Source organism: Caretta caretta, chromosome 1 (assembly GCF_965140235.1).
Source record: "Caretta caretta isolate rCarCar2 chromosome 1, rCarCar1.hap1, whole genome shotgun sequence".
In the NCBI taxonomy this organism is placed as follows: domain Eukaryota; kingdom Metazoa; phylum Chordata; order Testudines; family Cheloniidae; genus Caretta; species Caretta caretta.
Genome location: NC_134206.1, coordinates 186,779,586 through 186,803,702, shown reverse-complemented (window position 1 = coordinate 186,803,702; position 24,117 = coordinate 186,779,586). Strand labels below are relative to the sequence as shown.

The window sequence follows — 24,117 nt, the reverse complement described above, 5'->3', positions numbered from 1 at the left end:
CTCCCAGTCGCAGGTGAGGGATCACATGGCACTCCTCCTGTCCACCTGCACCACCTTGGGCTGTTGGTAAACAACAACCAAGTCCACGTTAGTCCCGGTCCAATGCATAGAGTTTATCGGGGCGCTCCTGGACGCAGTGTCGGCCAGGGCCTGTCTCCCACCAGACAGATTTGAGTCCCTGAAAGGTCTCATCGACTCAGTCACAAGGTTCCCGGTAACAACAGCCAGGTTTTGCCTACTACTCCTGGGTCACATGTCGGCGTGCACGTAAGTGGTCCGTCAGGATGAGGCCCCTCCAGCTCTGGTTGGCCTTGAAGTTCTCCCAGGCCATGGACAGGATGGACAAAGTCCTCACCATGCCGAACTCGGTGATCACCTCTCTGCAGTGGTGGTCTGCCCCAAACAACATGCTCCAAGGGGTCCCGTTCAGGGTCAGGGCCCTGTCGTTGGAGCTGGTGTCCGATACGTCGGACTTGGGTTAGGGGGCCTATGTGAGGAACTTTCAGACCCAAGGCCTGTGGTCGGCTCAAGACCTGACCTTACATATAAATGTCAAGGAGCTCAGGGCGGTGCAGCTGGCGTGTATGGCTTTCTGCTCGCACCTGGAGGGCAAGGTAGTCAGGGTCCTCACGGACAACACGGCCTCAATGTTCTATATCAACAGGCAAGACGGGGCCCGATCCTCTGCCGCGAAGCCCTCAGGCGGTGGGACTTCTGTATAACCCACAACATCCACCTGAAGGCCTTCCACTTACTGGGCGCCTGGAACGAGAGGGCAGATCGCTTGAGCAGGGACTTTTACTCGCAACACAAGCGGTCCCTCCACCCGGAAGTGGCCCACCAGCTCTTCTGAAGGTGGGGTACTCCCCAGGTGGACCTGTTTGCAACTCAGCAGAACCGGCGATGCCCCCAGTTCTGCTCTGGAGGGGGGCATGGGGAGGGGTGCTCTCGGGAGGGGTGCTATCTCCAATGCCTTTGTCCTGTCCTGGCCAGGCCAGCTTCTCTACACCTTTCCCCCATTCCCTCTAGTTGGCAGGGTCCTGGAGAAGATAAAAGACGGACAAGGCCCAGGTCCTCCTGTTTGCCCCGACGTGGCCCAGGCAACATTGGTACGGGAGCCTCACAGGCCTGGCAGTAGCTCCGCTGTGGCCATTGCCGCTCAGCCCGGACCTGCTCTCTCAGGACCAGGGCTGCCTCCTTCACCCCAACCTGGCGGCTCTTCACCTCACGGCGTGGCTGCTCAGTAGTTAGGTCAAGAGGAAAGGACGTGCTCAGAGCAGGTTCAGCGCATCCTCCTCGAAAGTAGATGGCCCTCCACTCGCCACGCTTATTTGGTGAAGTGGTCCTGGTTTTCTAGGTGGGCAGCGGACCAGGGTGTCTCCCCGGTGACCGCCCCGATCCAGCTTATCCTTGATTACCTCCTCCACCTGAGGGCCCAGGCCTGGCGCCCTCGTCAGTCAAGGTGCACCTGGCAGCCATATCGGCCTTCCATCCACTGATGCAAGGGCACACGGTATTTTCCCATGCTATGACTGGCCGGTTCCTTAAGGGTTTGGACCGTCTTTTTCCATATTCTAGACCCCAAGTCCCGCAGTGGGACCTAAACCTGGTGTTGGCTCACCTCACGGGGCCCCCGTTTGAACCACTGGTGGATGGTGGCCTTCCTGGTTGCAATCATGGCGAGTCTCGGCGCTCAGGACCCTGACCTCCAAGTCACCATACACGGTCTTTCATAAAGACAAGGTCCAGCTCTGCCCACACCCTGCGTTCCTCCCAAAGGTGGTCTCCTCCTACCACATGGGTCAGGGCATTTTTCTACAGGTCCTCTGCCCCAAGCCTCATGCGTCCAGTGATGGGCGCCATCTCCACACGCTCGATGTGCTGTGGGCTCTGGCTTTCTACCTCGAGCGGACCAAGCCGTTCAGAAAGTCCTCGCAACTGTTTGTCGCCTCAGCAGAGCGCACGAGGGGCCAGCCGATTTCCACTCAGCGGCTTTCCAATCGGATCACTTCATGTATCTGTTCCTGTTATGGGCTGCCGGGTGTCCCCCTGCCACCCATTGTGAGGGCACACTAGACTCGGGCACAGGCCTCGTCGGCTGCCTTCATGGCCCACGTCCCCATCCAGGACATTTGTAGGGCCACCACGTGGTCTTCGGTTCACACGTTCACCTCGCACTATGTGATCATCCCCCAAACCAGGGATGACGCCGGGTTCGGCAGAGCTGTCCTCCGCCCTGGGAATTTGTGAACTCCTACCCACCTTCAACAAATATAGCTTGGAATCACCTATTGTGGAATACACATGAGCAATCACTCAAAGAAGAAAAGACATTTACCTTTTCCGTAACTGGTGTTCTTCGAGATGTGTTGCTCATGTCTGTTCCACATCCCGCCCTCCTTCCCCTCTGTCGGAGTTGGTCTGGCAAGAAGGAACTGAGGGTGGGGGGAGCACGCAGCTCCCCTTATACCGTGCCAGGCAGGCACCGCCCTAGGGTTTGCGGGGGGGGGCGTTCCACCCCCCCACGGGTACTGCTAGGGGAAAATCTTCCGGCACCGGTGCATGTGGCAAAAACGCACACCTATTGTGGAATAGACATGAGCCACACATCTCGAAGAAAACCAGTTACGGAAAATGCAGCTATCTTCTCACCTGGTAACTTAAGTGTAATAAACCCCCACAATACTTTCTGCTTTCTATCCAGCATGTAGGGTGGAGGATTTATCATCCTGTGTCAGGGATAGCACCAGACTCCTCCTTAGCTCTCTGCCTGATGCCAGAACTACTTGTCTGGCCCTTCAGACACACATCTCAAAACATACCCTCCAGGCTACAGTGTGTACGGCTTCTCATTATGGGAGGGCAGTAAGAAACAGATCAGAGGCTTTGAAAACTAGGGCAATGGCCGGGAAACACTCCCAGGTGTTGGAGGAAGCAGGAACAGCCACACTCTGGGCTGCCCTGGTGCTCTGTAACATCAGGGTGTATGTGGATGTGCTGAGAATGGCTACGTATTTTGGTCTGGGAGTGCACTTTTGCCCCATCAGTGGAATAAATCGTATCCATGTGAGATATGGGTCTGTTGCCCAGAAGCACCAGGCTTAAAAAAATCCCTTCTCTCTCCTTCCAGCTCACTTCCCCTTGAAATGCTATAATGTGGGAAGAAAATCAGGAGGGATTCTTAAAGATCTCTTTCTGATTTTTCATGTTTCTAAATATAGGTACAATATATGCCCAGGGCATATGTATATAGATACAGTATGCCCCCACAACAAACAGCATGTGTGTATACTGTATTTTAATAGATATAAGCAAGCAACTTAACATATACAGTTGCTATAGCAACTGAGGTTTCCTTAGCAACAGTTGCAGAAAATAATCCCGTACCAATTAAAAATAAACTGTTGGAAAGGGGGTTGAAGGGGGAGAAATAGAGCTTCTGAGATTGGCTTCCTTTTCTCTTGGTTTTTCTCCCAGGCACTGGAGGACTGGTTCCGATTTGAAATAACCTTTTCCCACCTAGAATGAGACGAGGAGGTGAAGTGGGTCTTGGTGCAACCTGCTTGGAGGATTGGGCTAGGAGGAACATAGCAGCATGAGCCTAACCCTCTCCATTGAGCTATTCCCCCACCCCACCCCCCGCTCCCAATGTGCCCTCCCATAATGCAGTTATCTAGTCTTTATTAGCACACCGATTAAAGCCAAAGGCAGTACAGGCTCCAGGGGAACTTTTCTGTGCTACCAGGATACGTATCTTCAAATGTTGTCTTAGAGCAGAAAAGTGTCATTGTCATCGGAGCCTCTTCCTTCCATTTGATGCTGTTTGTATGTACCCTTCTCTCCCCCAGGCTCCTCCCCACGCACATTCAGCTTGGCTGACAGGGCGATTGAGACTACAGAATTCAGTGGTAGCTTGGTGAAGTAAAAAGTAATGCAAAATGGAGACTCATTGCCCCAGTGAGAAGAGACCCCATTGCATCCTAATCAATAGAACTTGTGGGACAGATCCTCAGCTCGTGTAAATCTGCAGCCCGCCTTTTATCTGAATGAAGCTGTGCTGACTTGCAATCCGTGTATTTCTGTGATGCCTCTTGTCCCCAGAATGCTTTGTAAACTTCAATAATAGATTTAAAACCTGTGTACAGAATCCCTTCTCCCAGCACAAAAATGCCTCCACTTCTGGAGTGAAACACCGCAGTGGTATTACCATGTACAGCGACGCTACACAGCCATTCAGGAGAAGACCTGCAGATCATCATTCAGCAACAAAAACTGCAGATGAAATTTAGGTAGAGATTGTAATTACCTGATTTGGACCTTGGTACCAGGGTTAGTTAAAACCCTGACTCTCGTGGCCATTAAAGAACCAGTGGCACTTTTCACAAGCATCAGGAGCAGCATTTATAAATCTGATCTGAAAGATGGCACTTCCAGTAGCAAAGAGAACTGAATGCTGGGGAACCAGTTCAGTGCTGACTTTGAGGGAAAGATGTCATCTGCCAGAAGCACCAACACTCACTCCCTGCATCACCTGGAGGTCTCCTATATGAGTATTTATGGGTCTGACCCTGTTCAGCTTATGTGGTGTGATGAGATCCAGTAGTGCTCTCAGTGCTGAAACTTGGGGTAAATCCCTTCTAACTATGTGATCTGGTTTCCCACATCCCCTTCCTCTTCCTGGCCTAACCAATACTTAGGTATGCCAATCCATTTCCTGTGCCAGCAGTTCTTGGGGGGGAACTATGCCCCACTTTCCTAGACGGGGGAAGAAGGGAGATGGACTGAGTCAGAGTTGTCTGGGCCTCGCTTTGTGTCTACTCAGACCTTGCTCCTCACTTCAAATCTTCATTCAGTGGGATCTAGGGCATACCAAATCCCAGATAGCCCCAAAAGTGCAGGAAAGGCACCGGTACCTTCATACAGATGTAAATACACTGAACTATTTTGTTTGTGTTGAAGTAGTTTCTAGGGGCACCAGTCAGGGATTAAGGCCCATTGTATTAGGCATAGCCCATGCACATGCAATAAAAAGACTGTCACTCCATGATTCTTGTTTCAGCATAGGGAGGGCACCAGGGTTTTAAACCCATTGTCACCCTGTTCAGAGCGGGTCTGAACGCAGTGGCTAAAACACCAGTGGGTGCTGTGCCTTGCATACACTAGTGCAGCCACCTTTGCTACCGCTCGGGGAGCTGAACTGATGGAGGTGATGGTGGGAAGCTGAGAGAGTTACTGTCTCTGTGATTTGCCCAAGGCCAGACGGCAAGCATGTGGCAGAACTTGGCACAGAATTCCTGACTCCCCGCCATGGGCTCTGACTGCAAACCAGACGATGCTTCCCTCCTCTTCCATTCCAGTCAAGTGTCTGCTTCTCACGCTGCTCGTGTTTTAATGTCCATATTGATCTGATCCCCAATAGCCTTTAAAAAGCTTTCAGTTCAGTGAGATGATCAGGGTGTGGCAGGGTACACGCTCTGTCTGCAGGTGGCTTTCTGTGGCGCTGGGTCAGCAGCACAGAGATTTGTGCAGGAAGCTGTGGAAAAACAAGGGTTCATTTAACAAGTGCAGCCCTAGGGACGGAGGAATCTGAAGTCCCTGGAGAACGGATGATATGTGTGAATCTCCTGCTAGACTGGATGCCTTAATCCAGGATCCTTCTAAGGGGCCTGAGGCAGCTGTGAGAAACCAAGCCTCTCACTGTGGGAGCTGTGGGGAGGATTCAGGAGTTCATTGAGGTGAAGGAGGAAGCTGGGAAGAAGATTCAATACAGGGGTCTCTAAATTCCTGTGGATCAGTGGTCCTATTTAGTCTTATACAAGGAGATAATGGATGAGACTGCATGTGCGGGGAGGGTTGTCATCTTTTTTCTTTTTTCTTTTAAATTAACTGTGGGTGTTTTTTCTCTGTGTTAATGACCTACCACTTCTCATCCTCCCCTCTCCTTCCTCTTAGTGACCAAGCTACAGGTCAGCAAATCAAAGCGGAGCATCACCCTGGTGGAGAACAGGCCCATCCCCCTGAACTGCTCCGTGAAATCGCAGACCAGCCTGGACTCTCACTTTGCTGTGCTGTGGTATGTCCACAAGCCGTCTGACGCCGATGGCAAGCTCATCCTGAAGACAACCCACAGCTCTGCTTTCGAGTACGGCACCTACGCCGAGGAGGAGGGGCTACGGGGGAGGCTGCAGTTCGAGCGGTCCTCCTCTGGAGGGCTCTTCAGCCTTACTGTCCAGCGGGCAGAGGTCAGTGACAGCGGCAGCTACTACTGCCATGTGGAGGAGTGGCTGCTCAGCCCCAACCATGCCTGGTACAAGCTGGCGGAGGAGGTGTCTGGGCGAACCGAGGTCACCGTCAAGCAGCCAGGTAACATGGACTACACCGGCAGGGCATTCCCCTGGCAAACCCTCTTTCCAGCAGTTAACTTTGCCCAAAACCTGTAGCTGAACTAAATATTGTTGAGCTAAATCCTTCTCCCCTTCCTCCCTCTCCCACACTAAACCTTTGTCCCCAAACTGGACCCAGTCACACCTTCCTCACCTCATAGCCTGGGCCTTTGTCCCCAAACTGGAAGCCAGGCTTCTCTTCCCACTTTGCCAAACATCCCCCTGTTTGTTGCGTGCTCTTGGGACGCGCCTCCCCTCCCAGCCAGAGTGCTGGAATCTGATAAGTCCCTCAGTTCCGGCTGGGGTGATGTGTGGTTAGCAAGCGGTGCAGGTGTTCCTACATAAAGGTCATTTGTTTCCCACTGGGCCTGGGCAGCTAATAGGTTCCACACCTGTTTCCATCACCCACGGAGAGCTGGGCTAGCGTCAGTGAAACATCTCAGCCTTACTCTGTCATGTTGAAGCTCAGAGCCACTGTCACTCTTCCTGTTACCCCCAGGAGCACCCGGGGCTTACGCATGTGTATCACGTTCACAGCCTGAGTCTGCCCTTACTATCATCTGTATCAACCGCATTCGTGATGTCTGTCTCCTCCCTGAACTGATTTGTGTCCAAACCACGCGGGGCTCTGCAGCTTCCCCTTCAAATGGGGACCCTGTCCTCAAGGGCTATTCTCCCTCTGCCCCTTCCCCCGCCGACACACACTCAAGGAAAGCCCAAGGGGGTTCAGGAATGGAAGCAGACTGCTGGGTTAAGGAATGTACTCAGGGATGTTTTACCATCCTCCTGAGCTGTAACGGTGTGTTAAAGGGAGGAGATAAAGGGCTCTGTATCGGGTATTACACAGCCTGCCTGTTCCCACAGCAGAGCCTTGCACAGGAATAAGGAAGTGTGATTTACCCTCTCCAGGCATATGCATAAATCCATGTAGTCCTTTGAGAACTGGCTACTTTCCACATAGCTGGCAACTGGAAATGGAGTTTTGCAGGAAACTAGATAAGAGGCACCATGCTGGGATGGGGGATGTTTGCAGAAGTGGGGTGGGCAGTAGTCTTGCCTGGTACAAGCCTTGACCTGCCGTGCCTCCGCAGTTCCCTACCTCACGCTGTCCATGGCCTGCACTCTCCATGCAACCCCATCTCCCCACTGCTATGTTTTGATTTAGCTGTTGAGTCATTAACCAGCAAAATGGATGCTGGCATTGGGAGCGCATGTCTGCAGGGTTAGGGAGAGAAGAAGCTGGATTGTGTCGGAGTGAGGACACAACGGAAGGGGATCTGCCTTGAAGAGGGAGGTGTGGACAGGCTGGGGCATTTTACATTGTGTTGAAAGTAGAGGATCGGTTTTGGGGGGGGGGAGAGGTGGGATCAGCACAGCTCTCATTGGATGGATCTTTCTGGAGAAGTGCTTGAAGACGCCTTTAGTTGTTGGTGGCTTTGTCTTGACAAGGAAAAGTGGTCAAGTTGAGGTTGAGCTTAGCTACATGGGACTGCTCCTCCTATGTCAATGTTAAGTAAGAGTGTAACTCCTGTTTGAGACAGTGTCCTGCTGCTGGAGTGGCAACTAGTGACCTAATGAGAGGGAGCAGGCATGTGTGTGCCTGGCAGAGCTCTGCATGCAGGGCTTTTTCATATCCAGTTTGATTTTACTCTCTGCCAATGTCCCAACGGGAGCGTGTCTCGGCTCTCTTGCACTCTGCATGAGAGATGAGTAATGAGTTTAATGAGGTGAGAAGCTGGCTGCCAGGGAGAGAGAAATCTGCTCTGCTGGTGGTTTCCATGACAGAGGATGTCATTGGCAGCGATGGGAAACGGAGGTAATAAGGATGTACTGAATTAATCAGGATCCTGCTCCTCTCCGCCAAAGTGGTCCTCAACCATGGATATGCAGGGGAGGAGGGCTGTTTATGTGGGGTTGGGTGGGGAGGGAGGATCTTTAAAGGCTGACAGCTTCCCCCATCTAGGTCTCACTCCAGAGGCATATTATCCGGGCCTCCTCCTGGAGGAGGAACCTGCCTTGCCCAGACTGCTAGAGGACTCCAGCTTCCTCTGCATGTGAAGAGTACCCTGTGGGGGTGACTGCAGCTGAGAAAGAATACCCTCTAGGTCTAGGGGAGGAGGAGGGAAGAGCACCGCTGGGAGGCAGATCTGCAGAAGGATAATATCATGCAGATGAGGGGTTCAACTCATAATCCTTGACTGGTAATCAGTCCTTCAGCATTTCAGCAGTCTGGGCCTAGGCAGGACAGAGCAGTTATCCTACAGCTGTAGTGTAGCCAGTCTCCAACCTCTAGGTCAGGTGTTACCATGTCTATTTATCCAGGCCATGAAACACCACAGACGAGAGTATATGGCCCGAGGGCCAAATGGTCACCAGACCCAGTTGTTCACAGTACTCCATGGATCCTCAAACTCTGGTCCAAAGAAGTACAGATATCAACGGGTGGTTGCAGGGGGTTACGTGCCTGGGGACCTATGTGTGATGGGAGGAGGAGGGTTGTAACCCACTATTGACTTTACACCCCTAAACCTTATGCCACTCAGTGTTATGTGAGACCCTTTAGCACCCATCTCTGTTCTGTCATGACAGAGCATTTACTGTACCAGGGAAGCTCAAACCCTGCCCTTTCTGAGGGTTTGCTTTGGCAGCTTGGTAGGAGGCTGGGATATACACATTATGTGCATACACAGCTGATTGCAGCCACCCTCGGTGTCAATTAAGTTGTAGGTCAAATTGAGGAGAAATTCCTAATCTAGGGACACCAGGTGTGACCCCTTCAGCTCCAGATAGTCTTGTTGGCACGTTCTAAATCCCCAGAACCTGTTAGAGGATTGCTGTGTCTCCAGTACCTCTCTGGCCTTCCACACCATGGGGATTGGGTGACTGTATTTATTTCACCTGAGAAAAAAGGGGCACTAAGAGAATCAGGTGCCCAAATTCCATTGAATTTCAAAGGGATTCAAATGAACTTCCTTTGGCTTCTTTGAAAATCCTAGCCTTATCTTTTTTACCACACCCAGAATTGTGTTAGATGGTTCACAGAACAAACAGGAAGCTCTGGGGAGCTGAGAGCCTGATTTTAGGCGTGAGTGAGGAGGCACACACAGCTGGGAAGGGATTGGGGTGAGGAAGGACAGCAGTTGTTGCAGTCATGTCATCGTGCTTTTTTTTGGTCTCTGTTTTTCCCCTCCCCCCAGACAATCGTCTACAGGTGAACCAGACCCAGAAGAACATCACGGTTCTGGAGAACCAGTGGGTGACACTGGAGTGCGCCGTCACCAACCGGACCAGCCCCACTTCGCAGCTCTCGGTGGAATGGTACGTGTGGAAATCTGGCCACCCAGAGAAAGAGGCAATGGCACGGCTGAGCCGCCAGGCCACTCTGCAGTACGGAGATCTGGCAGCACTGAGCGACCTGAAGGGCAGGCTACATTTGGAGAGCCCTTCCCCAGGCCTGTACCTGCTCACCCTCCAGAACGTGGTGGTGCAAGACAGCGGAGCCTATGACTGCCGCGTCGAGGAGTGGCTCTTGGATCCCAGCAACCAGTGGTACAAAAGGGCAGAAGACCTCTCTGGGCTGACTACTGTCACTGTGAAACAGCCAGGTAACTGGATCCTCTGGGTCACATTCCTCGGGCTCTGGGGCTGCATCAGAGAGAGAGACCCTTCCTCTCCCTCCCAAATTGTGAGGGTCCTAACCTGGCTTGCCAGGCCTCTCCTCATCACCCCCCTGAAACCAGAAATCTCCCACATTGTGAGAAATGGCGTAACTGACTATTCATTGTTATAATGGCACATCTACCACCTCAAAGCACTCCCCAAACATGACCGCTTGGCAGCCCCATCTCCAGTGGGCATGTGAGGGAGCCATATCTCAGTCCAGCCTGCATGTTTATCCACCAGCTCAGGACTGATTTGGGCATGCTGGGGAGGGAGGGAGGGAGGAAGGGAGGGAGGGGAATGGCGGCCGTGTGACTCTTTCATGCCCGTTGCCAACTCCCTCTTTGTTTCTCTCCTTTGTTCCCTCACCCCATGCACTGCAGCGGAGCTGGGGGGAGCAGGGCTGGCAGCAGCAACAGCTTGAGCTAACATTTCTGTGTCCCTTCATTGCCACCACGCTAATCTGGAGGGAGAACATGGGGTACCGCAGACACAGCAATCCTCTAATAGGATTTGGGGATTGGTTGTCTTCCTCTCTGATGTTGCTGGAGGGCCTATGAATTTTTTTAAAACACCAGCACCACCCTGACCCCAAGGTGCAGCAAGGGGGTGGAGATGGAGAGCGTGGAATTTATATCTAGATATTTTTTCATTTCAATCATTCAGATGACTTACATTGCATATATTTTACACGGTGTTAATGTTCTAGTTTAAAATGCGACCTTGTGTGACATCATGATCTGTTTAAAGGGACCTTATGATCTTGCATGAGCATCTGATGGGAGATAATTACATGGGTTGAAAACCTCTTCAGGCATTCAGATTGGAGCTTTTATCCAAGCTGTTTAGCAAGATGGATTGTCGCCACACTACAGATGGAGAAACTGAAGCAGAGCAATATTGTGACTTGTCCAGTCTGGGAACAGAACTCCTGGCCCTCTACCTGATGAGGGGGTTAGGAAGCAATTTCTCCTGGGAGGAGATTATTTCATAACTGCTCACTTTTGGGGCTTCTTGCACTTTCTTCTGAAGCATCTGGTGCTGGCTGCTGTCAGAGACAGGCTACTGGGCTAGATGGGCCACTGGTCTAATCTGGTCTGGCAGTTCCTGTGTTCCCTGCTGCTGCCAAATACACACTCGTGCCATGTACAACAAAGTGACAGTGGGAACAGAACCCTTCCTTAGCCTTTCCAGAGCCTGTGCCTGCTTTGCAGGAGGTGTATGTCTGAAGCCTTTCACTCATTACAAGAGCCCCTGGCTGGAAAGTGAAGCCAGACAAATTCAGACTGGAAATAAGACACACATTTTGAACAGTGAGGGTAATGAACAACTTACCGAGGGAAGTGGTGGATTCTCCATCATCTGAAGTGTTTGAATCAAGACAGGATGTCTTTTTAAATGAAATGCTTCTGTTCAGCCAGAAATGATTGAGCTTGATGAAGGAATCACTGGTTGAAATTCTCTGGCCTGTGCTAGACAAAAGGTCACACTAGACGATCATAATATTCCCTTCTGGATTTAAGCCCCTGGGAATACATTCATTGATTGTTTTTACACAGATCCCCAGGATATTTCATTGGGACTTCTCCCTGGTTATGTGCAATGCTGCTGGCAAAATGTCAGGAGACTGGAAAGGTTGTGGCAGGGATGTAATTACCTGTGGAGAGGGTTTGTGCCCTAAAGGGAAAAAATGCTGTCTCGGGGATTATGAAAATCATATCCATGAAATCTTGGCTTGGGAAACTCTTCCAAATGACATGGCTTGAGCAGAAAGGTCCTCATGTCTCCAAGAGATTACTACGTAGATTACACATACTATAACTAAGATTATTTATAGATTTATAGATTTCCATTTGGGCTGAAACTTCCCAGCCCTGATCGAAGCCCTGAGATGAATGCTTTAGCAAAGTGTAGCAGGAAATCCCTTTAGCCCCTTTTGAGCGGTGGAAGTGTGTGTTGCGTTGGATGGGTGTGGGGAGATAGGGGAAGAGGACTACATTGATTTAGGTTTAAAGAAAAGCAACTTTTTTTTGCTCACAAGTAACTCAAAAATGGCTGAAGAAAAGCTCCAAACTTAGCATGTGACTCATTCTTCCATGAAAAAGAATCTCTTTGTTCTTATTTTTTGGGATTCAGTAGTTGTGAGCAATTGGAAAATACTCTCGTAGGTGCAAAAAGGAGGAAAACTGGGTTTTTGCCTTTCCTGTATTTGCTGCTTTATGAGGAGGCCTGGATTTGCCTTGCTTGTGTGTATCTTAGAAATCTCAAGAATCTCAAGGCTTGTCTTCTCCATTTCGTCCTGCGGCCTCCCTGAAGGACACAAACTCAAACCATTGACATATACTTGCAGCCTTACATCACCTGCATGAAGTTTCTTATATGAGAATTTCCTTAGGACCATCTCAAATACCTAAGAACTGCTAGAAAGGTGCCCTGTTCCTGTAAACCCTAAGGGCCCTGATCCAGCAATGCTTGGGAGGCCTGGGGGAGGCGATCCTGCTAGCTGCAAACACCACCTGCTGCCCTTTAGAGGGAAGTCCTGATGCTGCAGACCTCAGGTCCACAAAAAAGTGTCCCACTTCTGTGAACTTCTTTGGACTCTCAGGATGCTGTAGAGAGTTGTAGGAGAGCCACATTCCTATTATCTTCTTAATGCCTGCAGGAAGTGGGGCGAGGGAAATGCAGGTGGCAGACTTTGAGAGTTGATAGAATGAAGGGAAAAAGTCCCTCCTACTTCAGCTACTCCCCATTGTCCATGAAGAGGATCAAAGGGAGTGGAGACTTTCTTCCCTATTCCACCGCTTTGTCAGCTTTAGGCCTGGTCTACACTACAAACTTAGGACGACATAAGCTGCATTAGGTCAATTTAATAATGTATGTGTCTACACTACCGAGTCCCTTCCGCTGACCTAAATGGCCTGTAAAGTCGACTTCTGTACTCCAGTTCTGCAAGAGGTGTAGCGCTTGATTCGACATCCACAGGTCGACATGGGGATAGTATAGACACTGCGTTGTGTAATTCAAATGAATTGGCCTCCAGGAGGTGTCCCACAGTGCTCTGCTGTGACTGCTCTGGAGAGCACTTTCAACTGCGCTGCACGTCAGCCAAGTACACAGGAAACAGCCGCTCCCCTGTTAAAGCCCCGGGAACTTTTAAATTTTCATTTCCTGTTTGATCAGCGTGGAGAGCTTGTCAGCACGGCTGATCATGAAGACCCAAGGTCGGAATCGCGCTCCAGCATGGAGTACACAGGAAGTGATGGATCTCATTGCTGTGTGGGGAGAACAGTCTATGCAGGCAGAACTCCAAGCCAGTAGAAGAAATGCTGACATCTATGCCAAGATCACCCGGGGCCTGGGGGAGAAGGGCTACACTGCATGAAAATAAAGGAGCTTCGACAAGCGTACCAGAAGACAAGGGAGGTGAACAGTCGCTCTGGTTCTGCCCCACAGACATGCCGCTTTTATGAGAAGCCGCATGCGATTCTTGGTGGCGACCCCACCACTACCCCAAAACACTTTGTGGATACCTCCCAGGAGCCCTGAGTGACCTCAAGCAACAACAAGGAGGACATTGATGAGGAGGAGGGGGGAAATGTGAGGCAGACAAGTAGAGGATCCATTCTCCCCAACAGCCAAGAACTGTTTTTAGCCCTGGAGCCCACCCCCTTCACAGGACCAGTCGGCGGCAGAGCGTGATGCCAGGGAAGGCACCTCTGGTGAGTACACCTTTCCAATCAAACTGTAGGGGTTACATGCTGTTATTTTTTAGGTTTAATCTGAACAAAAAGGTAGGTGTAGTGGGTATCGATGGCCACTCCAGCTACACAGAGGGTGCTCTCTGAAAAAGATTGTTTATGTGCACAGGGATGGCCCGGGAATCCTCCATGGAGATCTCCAGGAAGCTTTCATGGAGGTACTCTGCAATCCTTTGCAGAAGGTTTCTGGGAAGGGCTGCCTTGTTTTGTTCATCACAGTAGGACACTTTCCCATGGCACTCCAGTATTAACTCTGCTGGCATCATTGCAGCATAAGGACCAGGTCTGTACCCAAACACTTGCAGCATCTGCTCCCCTGCCACCTCTGTAACCCTCAGGAGAGTGATATTACATATGATCACGTAGGGGAAATGGGGAAGCTTTCAATGCTAGCCCTTAACCACAAACAATTCAACAAGTAATACGCCCCCCGTTTGGTGAAATCTGGGTCGTACAACCACACTTTGCCAAACGTGCCGTGGTTGTGATTGGAAGGGATCACTGCATATTGCAACCAGTATTTAAAAAAGGCAGGGAGGGCAGCTTCCTAGTTGTCTCCATCCTCCCCACCCCAACCCAGTGCCACTTCTGTAAAAAAAAACAAACTATTTGGGGGGCTTTACATTGCGGCCTGTCCTCAAGCACCATCCAGGTTTCTAGGGGCAAGGGGGCTTTTGTCAAGCTCCAACCAGTGATCCCAAGGATGTCTTCACAAAAGCTGCAGCACAAGACTTCTCGCCCATGCCTCCTGGCCTTACTCACCATGGCTGGAGCAGCAAACTGACTCTTTCAGTAGCCAGTGGTTGTGATTATGTTGTGGTTTGCAGGGAAGTGCATTGAGGGGTGTTTTTTTAATTTAAAAAAAAAAAATTAACCTTGCACCAGAAACAATATATGCACTGTTAATGCTACCCTAGTGTTTTGTCTTCCTTGCAGCTGAAACCTTGTCCGTCGGCACATCCTCCACACCGGGACAGAGACTTTCCCAGATTAGAAGGCGGAAAAAGAAGACTCAGGAGGACCTGTTCCATGAGTTAATGCGCACCTTCGAGAGTGACAAGACAGAGTGCAGCGCATGGAGGATCACACTGTCTGAGAACGTGGGCATGGACAGGGAGGACAGGAAAGCATGCAGGGAACAAGAGCGTGCCAAGCAGGAAGAGATGCTGCGGAATATGAAGAAGCAATCAGACATGTTGAAGCGTCTGGTTGAGGTTCAAGAAAGGCAGCTGGATGGTAGAATCCCTCTGCAGCCTATGCTGAACCTGTTGCCATCATCGCCCAGTTCTACATCCTCCTCCCCCAAACGTCCTATGAGGCGGGGGAGGAAAGTTCGGTATCCCTTGCACTCAACACCAGGGGAGGGTACAAGGACCAGAAGGCGCCCATTCCCACACCTTTGATTGTTATTGCAGTGCATCTGTAAGCAAGCCATCCTTGTTTCTCCCCCCACGGTGTTATCAGCCCTTTTGCCCCAGGTTATCTTACTTTTCTTTGCTGTCTCTGTGTGTTTGTGCTCATAATAAAACTTAACGTATTGAGGAGAAAAGACTCTTTATTCATTCAACACACAGTGGTTAGTGTGGGTGGAATTTACAGGGAGAAAATGCAATGAAGTGGACAGTTTGGTAAGGAACACAGATAAGCGTCACATTATTCTGGCTCGTTGCTGAAACTGGTTTTCAAAGCCTCCCGGAGACACAGAGCCCTCAATGTGCTCTTCTTATTACCCTTGTTTCTGGCTTCTCAGCAGCGCTCCACCATGTAAAGATGATGCGTGACTGTCTCCAGCAACTGCGAATTGCTCCGCTCTGTGTCTTCCAGCAGGGCTGCTAGCGTGGTATCACATTGTTCCATGCAGCGGCTCCTACTTTGGCTGAGCAAATACTGCAGGATAAGGCGCGAGGTGTTGGTAATGCTTACAACAACAGCATACAGCTGAGCTGGGTCCATGCTTATCGTGCTATGGCGTCTGCACGGGTAACCCAGGCCAACCAAAAAAAGGCGAGAAAAAGGCTTGGTTTTTTTGCGGTTGATTTCAGGGAGGGAGGGGGGAAAGTGCATCATGGGAGGCTAATACTCTGTTCCCATAACCACCCGCACAAATGTTTGGTCTCATAAGGCATTGCAAGCCCAACCCAAAATTCCACTCCACTACATGCATTGTGGGAGAGCTACCCACAGTGCAGTGCTCCAGGCATCAATGCAAGCCCTGCTAGTGAGGATGCATTCCGCCGCTACAATGAGCATAACGTGGACACGCAAGATCGACTTGCTTAAATCGGAGGCTCGATGTCAACTTACATAAAATCGACTTAACTTTGTAGTGTAGACATGGCCTTTAGGAATCTCAGAACCTCCCCTGATCCCATGAACCTTGGGCTGCTCATCAGGGCTCCTAAGGGCTCCCTGCTGACCTTGGTAGGTTCCAGGAAGATCCCCACACAGCCTGTAACAGGCTTCCCACCCAAAATGATCCAAAATTAGCCCCTGACCCCAGGAGCCAGCCAAAATAGCCTCCTGAAGTCTACACAGGAGCTGTGCTCCCTTAAATGGAACTTAGATGGCCTACAGGGTAGAAAAGCTGAGTGGGGCTTACGGGTGTACTTTTGCATAGGAAGAGATCAAAGGGGAAGTCCCCTATTTCCTTTGGACCTGCTGAGGTCTCCAGGAGGGGGAACCTCCGGCCAAGCTTCTGAGGAGAAATTATTTTTCTATTGAAAAGATTCCCTTGTAGTTGGTTGCACTTTGAACTCAGTCTGTGTAAAGAGAAGGGCTAGAAGTTGCATTCTTAAATCTTTAAATGGAAACTTAGATCTCCGGCAGCTCTTTGGGGTGCTGTGGTAGGTTCTCCAGAGCCCATGTTCCTTGATGATGTTACTAAATCAAATATTAATTGTTCTTGAAATCAGATTTTAAACAACTAAATTTAGGTCCTGGGCCCTGGATCTCAGCTAGGGGAACTGGTGAAGCTAGCTTTATCCCTCCCCTTTGTTTGCTGCAAAGTGGCCAAAAAAAAAAAAAAAAAAAACCAGAAAACGACAACCCTGAGAATCTTGAAACTGTATTTAACACCTCTGTTTTGGGGGATCATCGTGATTTAGGAACCCATTGTCCGATTCACTTTGTGCTTTTTCAGAAAAAATCAACCTTGGCCCCAGATCAGAGTTATCAGTATTGAGGCCAAAAATATGATGGCTTTTGTAAATTTTAGAACTCAGGAGAAAAAGATCAGACTTATAATGTAAGTTTATTTGCAACATTAATGATGGAGCAGTATTGTTCCTTAATATACACAATGTGAGTGAATATAGGAGAACTGTAATTTTTTGGAGTTCCTTATTTCTTTATGCATCTAAATGAATTACCTTGATGTAACCGTTTTTCCATATGACAGTATACGCACATGCACACTTCTTCCTGGAATGTTGCTGCCAGGGTCTGTCTGGGTAGCACAAACAAGGCCTAACTGAGCTATAGGAAAGTTCACATTTCGACCCTCTGATCAAAATGAAGCATTGTTCGCTGGGGATGTTTGCACGGGATGGCCACAAATGGTACAGTGGCCAGGGATAGGCTGCGTTTAGCCTGGGGGCTGTGCTTCACCCACCCCCACCGTGGCTGTGCACTTGGGCGGGAAAGGGGTAGCCATTTCAGACAGTGTTTGTTCTGTTTTTCTCTCCGCTTTCATTAATGAATGTCTCCGAACTGTCAGATCCCACCTTGCAGGTGGATACCGCCATCTCCAACCTCACGGTGCTGGAGAAGGAGCCCTTCCCGCTGGACTGCAGCATTCTGTCCCGCTCCAGCCAAGAGTCTCACTTTGCTGTGACCTGGTACAACTTGAGGATGAAAGAGGGAGGAGGCCATGGTACGGAGGAAGAGGAGGAGAGGGAGGCCCTGCTAAGCGTGGGCCCGGATGCAGTGTTTGGCCAGGAGGCAGGCCGCTTTGAAGGCAGGCTGCGCTTCCAGAGGCTCTCCTCTGTCCTCTACCGACTGACGGTGCTGCAGGCAGGCCCTGCTGATGCTGGCAACTACTCATGCCTGGTGGAGGAGTGGCTGCCTGATCCCAAAGGGGTGTGGTACAGGCTGGCTGAGGAGGAGTCTGGCACTGTCACTATTCACGTGCAGGACACAGGTGAGACGTCAGACGGCTCCAACGGGGAGGTGGGGCGGGGCCGCCGGGGAGACTGAGGCATGGGACTGTGCAGAGAAGTGTATGTTAATATATCTATGCAAACGTTCTCCCCAGGCCCTACAACCTTCCTGGCATCATGCTAGGAGGCTAATAATGGAGCCTTTCACTTCTGCCATAGATTCAGATGGGGAATAACCCAAAGTCATTCCTGTCTGGTGTCCCCTATGTTGTGAGTTGGTGGGTTTCAATCTAGTTCGTAGGGGACTCCTGTCCACCATTGACACCAGTGGCCCCCCTTGTTGGCAATCAAGGCAGAGAGGCCAAGGATTGAATGGACCATGGAGACTAGATTGTCCTGTCCTGCCTTGAAGAGGCTCCTTCAGGTTAGGGGTGAGGCAGGCAGAGGCAACAGTGCAGTTGAAGTGGCTTATGCTGTGCCTTTCTGGTGGGTAAGGAGGGACTTATTCATCAGAGTGTCCAACCCTGGTGCCTTTCGCCAGCGCTGTATTCACTGACAACCAAAAAAGACAGAAACACAATTAAAAGCCGGGCAGTGCTGGAGCTTGGGAGCATAATGTCTGTCACTGACCTGCATGACCCCTCCCGCATCCCTGAGAAGCAACAGCCAGAAGCCCTGAATTGAGGTGGCTGGCTTTGTGACACTGGCTAATGTCCATAGGGGTTTAGGATGAGCCTGTTCCTCAAACTCTAGTGACCCAGGTGCTCCCAGCTACTGTCTGTACATCAGCATGAAATCCAGCATCCTACGGGTCAGCTGCACAGCCGGAGGCTGCACTGTCTTCTATAGGGGAGACGCTTGTGCCTGACTGACTTGCCGGGAACTTTTGAGGAGCTTGACACACATGCTGCTTTCTTCTCTTCTGCTCTGAGAGCCAGTGTGCACTGGGCTGAACTGTCCAGCATTTCCAGTTTCCTTTTCCAGCGCATAGGGTGAGAAGGTGCAAACAGGCTTTGGATGCAAGTCCTGTGGATTTTGCAGTGCTTGGAGCTGCAGACAGCTCACTTGTCACCCTTGGCATTTCAGGTGCATGGGGCGGGCCCTTTGAGATGCCAGCTATCCTTTCTGGTTTCCCTGCCGGATTTCCTCGGTAGGACATGTTTCAGAGCTGAGGATGGGGAATCTTAGTTCAAGCTATCCCTGTCTTTTGGAATATGCGATGCAATGAGGCTCCATGGGCACGCCCACTGGAGATCGGGGAATGGATCGCAGAGGTAGAAGCATGAGTGAGGCTGAGTATTAAGCACTCATGCTAGTGAGCCACTCCGCCCTTTCTGCTCCCAGCGGATTGGGAAGTAAAAAAGCCACTTGACTTACAAATGTGGTAGGTAGATCCCTGTATGTCACTGAGACCAAGGTCTGTCTCTTCAAATAAGGGACTTAAATGTATGTGTAGGGTGGGGAGGGAGAATTAAGATGTGGCTGCACCACACTCCCTTCCCCAACCCCTCCATTTCCCCCTGAGGAGGATTGCTATCACCTGGGCATGGAATACATGGGACATAAATATACCGAAAAATATCTGCTCTGGGTAAATCACTCCCTCAAGCACCAAATCGTGCGGCTGCATCAGAGCTAAGAATATCAGGCTAGTTATTGGGTGAGCCAGTTGCATTGTGTGCTGTGGTGTGTCTGTACATTATTCCATCATCTCTCCCTGCCATGCAAGACAAAGCAGAGCACCCAGCCATGGGTGTGACTCGTATAGGAATCTCCATAAATAGGGTTTTGTATTGCATTGGGGCACTGTCCCTTTAAATAGAAAGCTCTTCCAGAATAGGTGGTAGAGCAGGATCTGAGCCCTGTCTGGAAGGTAGATCAGTGCAGCCTTTGGGATTGGAGCTGGAGAGGGCAGAAGTATCACTGTCTCCTTTCAGTCAAACCCCAGCATCCACAAACTCAGAGGCTCTTTAGACTAAGCTAGCTTGGTGCGAGTCCTCCTGATGAAAGTTGCAGGGTTCAGCTACTTTATACTGGTGAACAGAATAAAAGGTGAAACTTTCCCTGAGATATTGTTGCTTTGTGTTGCCGAGTCTTGTAATATTTGGTGTTTTTCTTAAAGCCCCAGGTCCCAGAGTCATGGGGTTTGGTGAAAATCTCAGCTTTCATTTAAAAAAAAGTTTCTAGGTTTGAATGGTTGCACAACGGGAGTAAAATATGACCTGACCCCACCTCTTGAGTACAGAGATGAATATGAGTCTAATATAAAGGAATAAGTGTCAGGCAAGGAAAACAAGCCCCCTCCAGCTGACATTTACTGAGGGAAAAAGCACCTTTGTGGGGAGGAGGAGATTTGAAAATCCACTCTGAGCTTGATGCCTCCCCATCTTCACACTAGTCTGTTATCACCATCTCTTTGACAGTTCTCTGGCTAGTGGTGGTGATGACCAAGATTCAGCGTTCAGTGGTGTTCAGTTTTTTCCCTTGTTTTGTCTCTGCTTTCAGGCTCCACTCTGCAGTCCACCATCTGCTCCAACGATGCCCTCTTCTACTTCGTGTTCTTCTACCCCTTCCCCATCTTCGGCATCCTGGTCATTGCCATCCTGCTGGTGCGATTCAAGAGCAGGAACTCCAGCAAGAACTCAGAGGGCAAAAATGGGGTCCCTTTGCTGTGGATCAAAGAGCCACACCTCAACTACTCTCCCACCTGCCTGGAGCCGCCCGTCCTCAGCATCCACCCAGGAACTATAGACTAAAGGGGAGAGGCCGAGACTGACCCACAGAGAGAGAGAGAGAGAGACGGGGCAAAGACACACCTGGAACCCAAAGGAACGGAGAGGTTTTGATGTTCTTGTTTAGTTTGTTTCAGCATCTGTTCTTTGACTCCGCGACTGAGTCCTTCAGAGTCCCCCAGCTCTGGGATTGGAGGGTCTGAGTCTTCCTCAAGCACCTGTGATAACAAAACTAGTCCAGAGATGGATGGACAGTCCACGTGCTTGCTGTACATAGTGGATTTCCCTCTTTTTGTTCTCATCACTTGTTATCCTTTAGGCTTATGCTTTTGTTACCCAAAGACTGTCGTCTTTCCCTCCCCGTCGCCCCGTGAGCAGCTCCCAGAGCAGTTTCATTCAGCGCTCTGGTCTGGGTATCCTGGGGCTCTTTTTGGAGTAAAAGTATTCATTTCCTGAAATAGATTTTGTTCGCCCCTCCTTGGACTTCATGTTGTAGTGAACAAAATCTTTCTCCAAGGTGAACTGAGCCAGCTGCTCACTATCCTGAAGTGAACAGGACCAGAACTGCGCTTTGAGGGCAGCTGGGTTTCAGTGAGGTCTGTCTCAAAGATGAGGCTAGCTCAGCCGCTTCTCCGTCCCAAACGTTTCTCCTTTCTTTGAGGATTTAGCATGTATGTGGGGCTTCATTTGGGGGGTGTCGTCTTGTCCTTGGACAGGATTGGACGCTCAGGCCACTTGCAGTCAGGACTAAAAGAGCCTGGTTTGCTCCAAAGGACTGTGTGTGCCTGGGACTTATGAGACGCTCTGTCCCTGCCACTAGCCAGAAGAAGACTTCCCAGACAGCCCAGCTTACCAGGGACAAAAGCCTCCCCCTCGGTTTTACTAAACAGTACTGCCGCTCTCTCAGAGGTGACAGGGTTGAGACTGGGCTGCCTGTGTGCTCCAGTCACACGGGGCCAGACAGCTGGATCCAACCTTGTCAGCTTGACCAAAGTAATGACTTTAGGAAGCAGGGGAGGGGGAGGCTCCATTTACTGGGATTCATTATATTTGAATGGTTCTGCAAGGGTAGTATGTTACAGCCACGCAATGGGAGTGTGGAATTAATGACAGGTTTCATTTTGTTTCCAATGACTTGCACTAATTACCAATGTGAGTTGAAACCAGGCAAGGAGGCTGCCGGAGGGATTTGCTCCTCGGGTGCTACTATGCCCTCTGGAAAGAAACAGATCCTCTCTCCCTTCTCTTGTGTGTTTTTGTGCCATTTTCTTTATTTTGGCTTTATTTCTCTAGGAGAACAACTCTATTCCCTGCAACCCCCTATTGTAAGCAAGTGCTGGGGCAGTAGGTGCTGTTCTTTCCGTGAAAGATACAGCGGTTAAAAACCACATGGGGGTTCTGTATAATTGGAGCACCCAAATTCCATTACTCACTAAGCCAAGTACCCCAGCACATCCGGTGTAGGAAACCACCACCTCTAACACATCCTTGGCATGTGTTGGGGGGGGGAAGGGGGGAACGATGGCCTAGAATGGCCTTTTAGTGTCTTCCTTGATGTCCTGGCAAACTTGGCCGTTGTTTGTCTTTTGTGGAGTGGCTAAATCCAAGTGGGGATATACCGCACACCCTGTTTCCCCATCCCTGTGTGTCTGTGAGGGACCATTCCCGCAGCCTCTGCCCTCTGCAAGCCAATAGGACTATCCTTCCTCAAGAGAGAAGGAGCTGGCAGGTCCATGATAGAGCAGCCCTGCTTGGAGAACTCTGCAGGGCTAGTAGGTTAAAACCATGATGCTCTGATGTTTCAGTGCAGGTGAAGAGCCTGCACAGAAATCTACACCCTGTGTAATCTCTCCATAGATGGAGGAGAGGGGGCGTGTCTATACTACATACATGTGCATAAAAGTCTCACTCAACTGGAGGGGGAGTCCACCTAACGTTAGTTTTAAGAGATCCCTTTCCTTATGAGGAAGGAATTTGCTATGCTCCATTTCACTCATACCTTCTTGAAGTCTCCCTCCATCAAATTGTTACTGCTTAGCAGCCCCCCTGTGTGTATAATATTGTTCTCTAATATACACTCAGACACTCTTCCCCCTTGGCTATCCAGAGGGTCTGCTCAGAAGGGAGGATTGAAAAGCGAATGGAAATGAAGAACTAACCAAAAAAAACCAAACAAACAGCAGCCCCAAAACCAGTGGGTATTGTTTTATAAATGTAAAATCTCCTGTACATACTGCTTCAGGGCAGGAAGTGCAACTCATTTCAGTTTTAAAAGGAAAAAAAGACATCAAGAGAAGCCTTTCCTGCCCTAAGAGAACATTGCTCCTCAGCTGAGCACTAGAAATCTGCTGTATTGACCCAGTAGCCTCTACATCTCTCCCCATCCTTTCGAACTGGCATTGCTTCCCTCTTCCCATGGAAAGCTGTTACACAGTGACCTCCAGTGGCCAGAAACATTCCCTTCCACGGCTCAGTTCCCTTAAGCAGATGCATTCCTGAGGGCCATGAGGTGGGCTTTCCCTCGAAGCAGCGTTTGTGGTTACACAGTTTACCTGGAATATGACTTATCAGTTGGGCTGGCAACATATTGATATTTTTTTTAATAAACCAGACTCTTTGTGCAACAACTTTTATCATGAAGTTTTTCAAACAACCTTTTCTCCGCTTAACTTTCTGTTACGAGCCAAGAAGCAAAGTGAAAACTCTGTCCATGCATGATGTGGAAACCTGTTTGGGATTTTTTTTAAAAAAAGAGCTTTGTATTATGTTGCACTAGACATGTTTTATACAACACACCTGAGAGCTGTAGTAAACTGTGTTGAAATCGTGATGAATGTTTGTTGCTGGTTTTGTGTGATAGGGGCTTTCAGCCTGCTCTTTTTCCTCATTCATGCACACCTACTCATGTACTGCTGGCCAAGAGGTAGCTTCCGAATGGCATCTGAGCTGTGTCAAATTGAGATGTAATCTGGCCTTTGGATTCTAACCATGCATTTGGCAAAGTTTTGGTGAGGGAAGTACGTAATAAGCAACCCAGGAGGCTGGCAGCTATAGTGGGGTCAGAGGAAAGGCTAATGTTGACTTCCCAGAACTTTCTAGAGCCACTCACTTCTAGGTGAATTCTGGCTTTAGGTTTTCTGCTGGCATAGCTCTGCTCTCATTCTGGGTCCCAGTGTGCACAGCCACTGTGGTGTGGCAGAATAACTTGCCCTGGCTTGCTCAGAGAGCTGGCTAATACAGAAGTTGCCGTAGAACACACTCCTACAGATCCCATCAAAGTTCAAAATAGGAAGGAGCCGCCCATTTCTTTGGCCTTGTGTTCCTGGTTCTCCATTTGTGTGCAATCTCGGAAAGAACATGGGTGGCACCTCAGTACTAAAACAATTTTTATTGACAGTGCAAGAATCTGGCCAACCTTTTGTAAAACTGCTTTGTCAGCACCTCCATTCTGTGGCTGGGGAAACTGAAGCACACATTTAAGGATCAT

The 24,117-nt window shown here is 49.9% G+C and overlaps 1 protein-coding gene across 3 annotated transcripts in view; it reads left to right on the top strand.

Moving 5' to 3' along the window:
- Nucleotides 1-23,460, top strand: part of IGSF3 (immunoglobulin superfamily member 3) — a 170,474-nt gene extending 147,014 nt beyond the window's left edge. For 2 of the 3 annotated variants that reach the window (XM_048869324.2, XM_048869314.2), the window contains exons 8-11: nucleotides 5,953-6,363; nucleotides 9,581-9,988; nucleotides 17,517-17,939; nucleotides 20,404-23,460. In XM_048869324.2, coding sequence (XP_048725281.2) covers nucleotides 5,953-6,363; nucleotides 9,581-9,988; nucleotides 17,517-17,939; nucleotides 20,404-20,654 — 1,493 coding nt within the window. In that variant the 3' untranslated portion in view covers nucleotides 20,655-23,460. Of the gene's footprint in view, nucleotides 1-5,952; nucleotides 6,364-9,580; nucleotides 9,989-14,737; nucleotides 15,351-17,516; nucleotides 17,940-20,403 lie in introns of those variants that run through there. The other variant, XM_048869333.2, reaches the window with a different exon arrangement.
- Nucleotides 23,461-24,117: the final 657 nt, after the last annotated feature.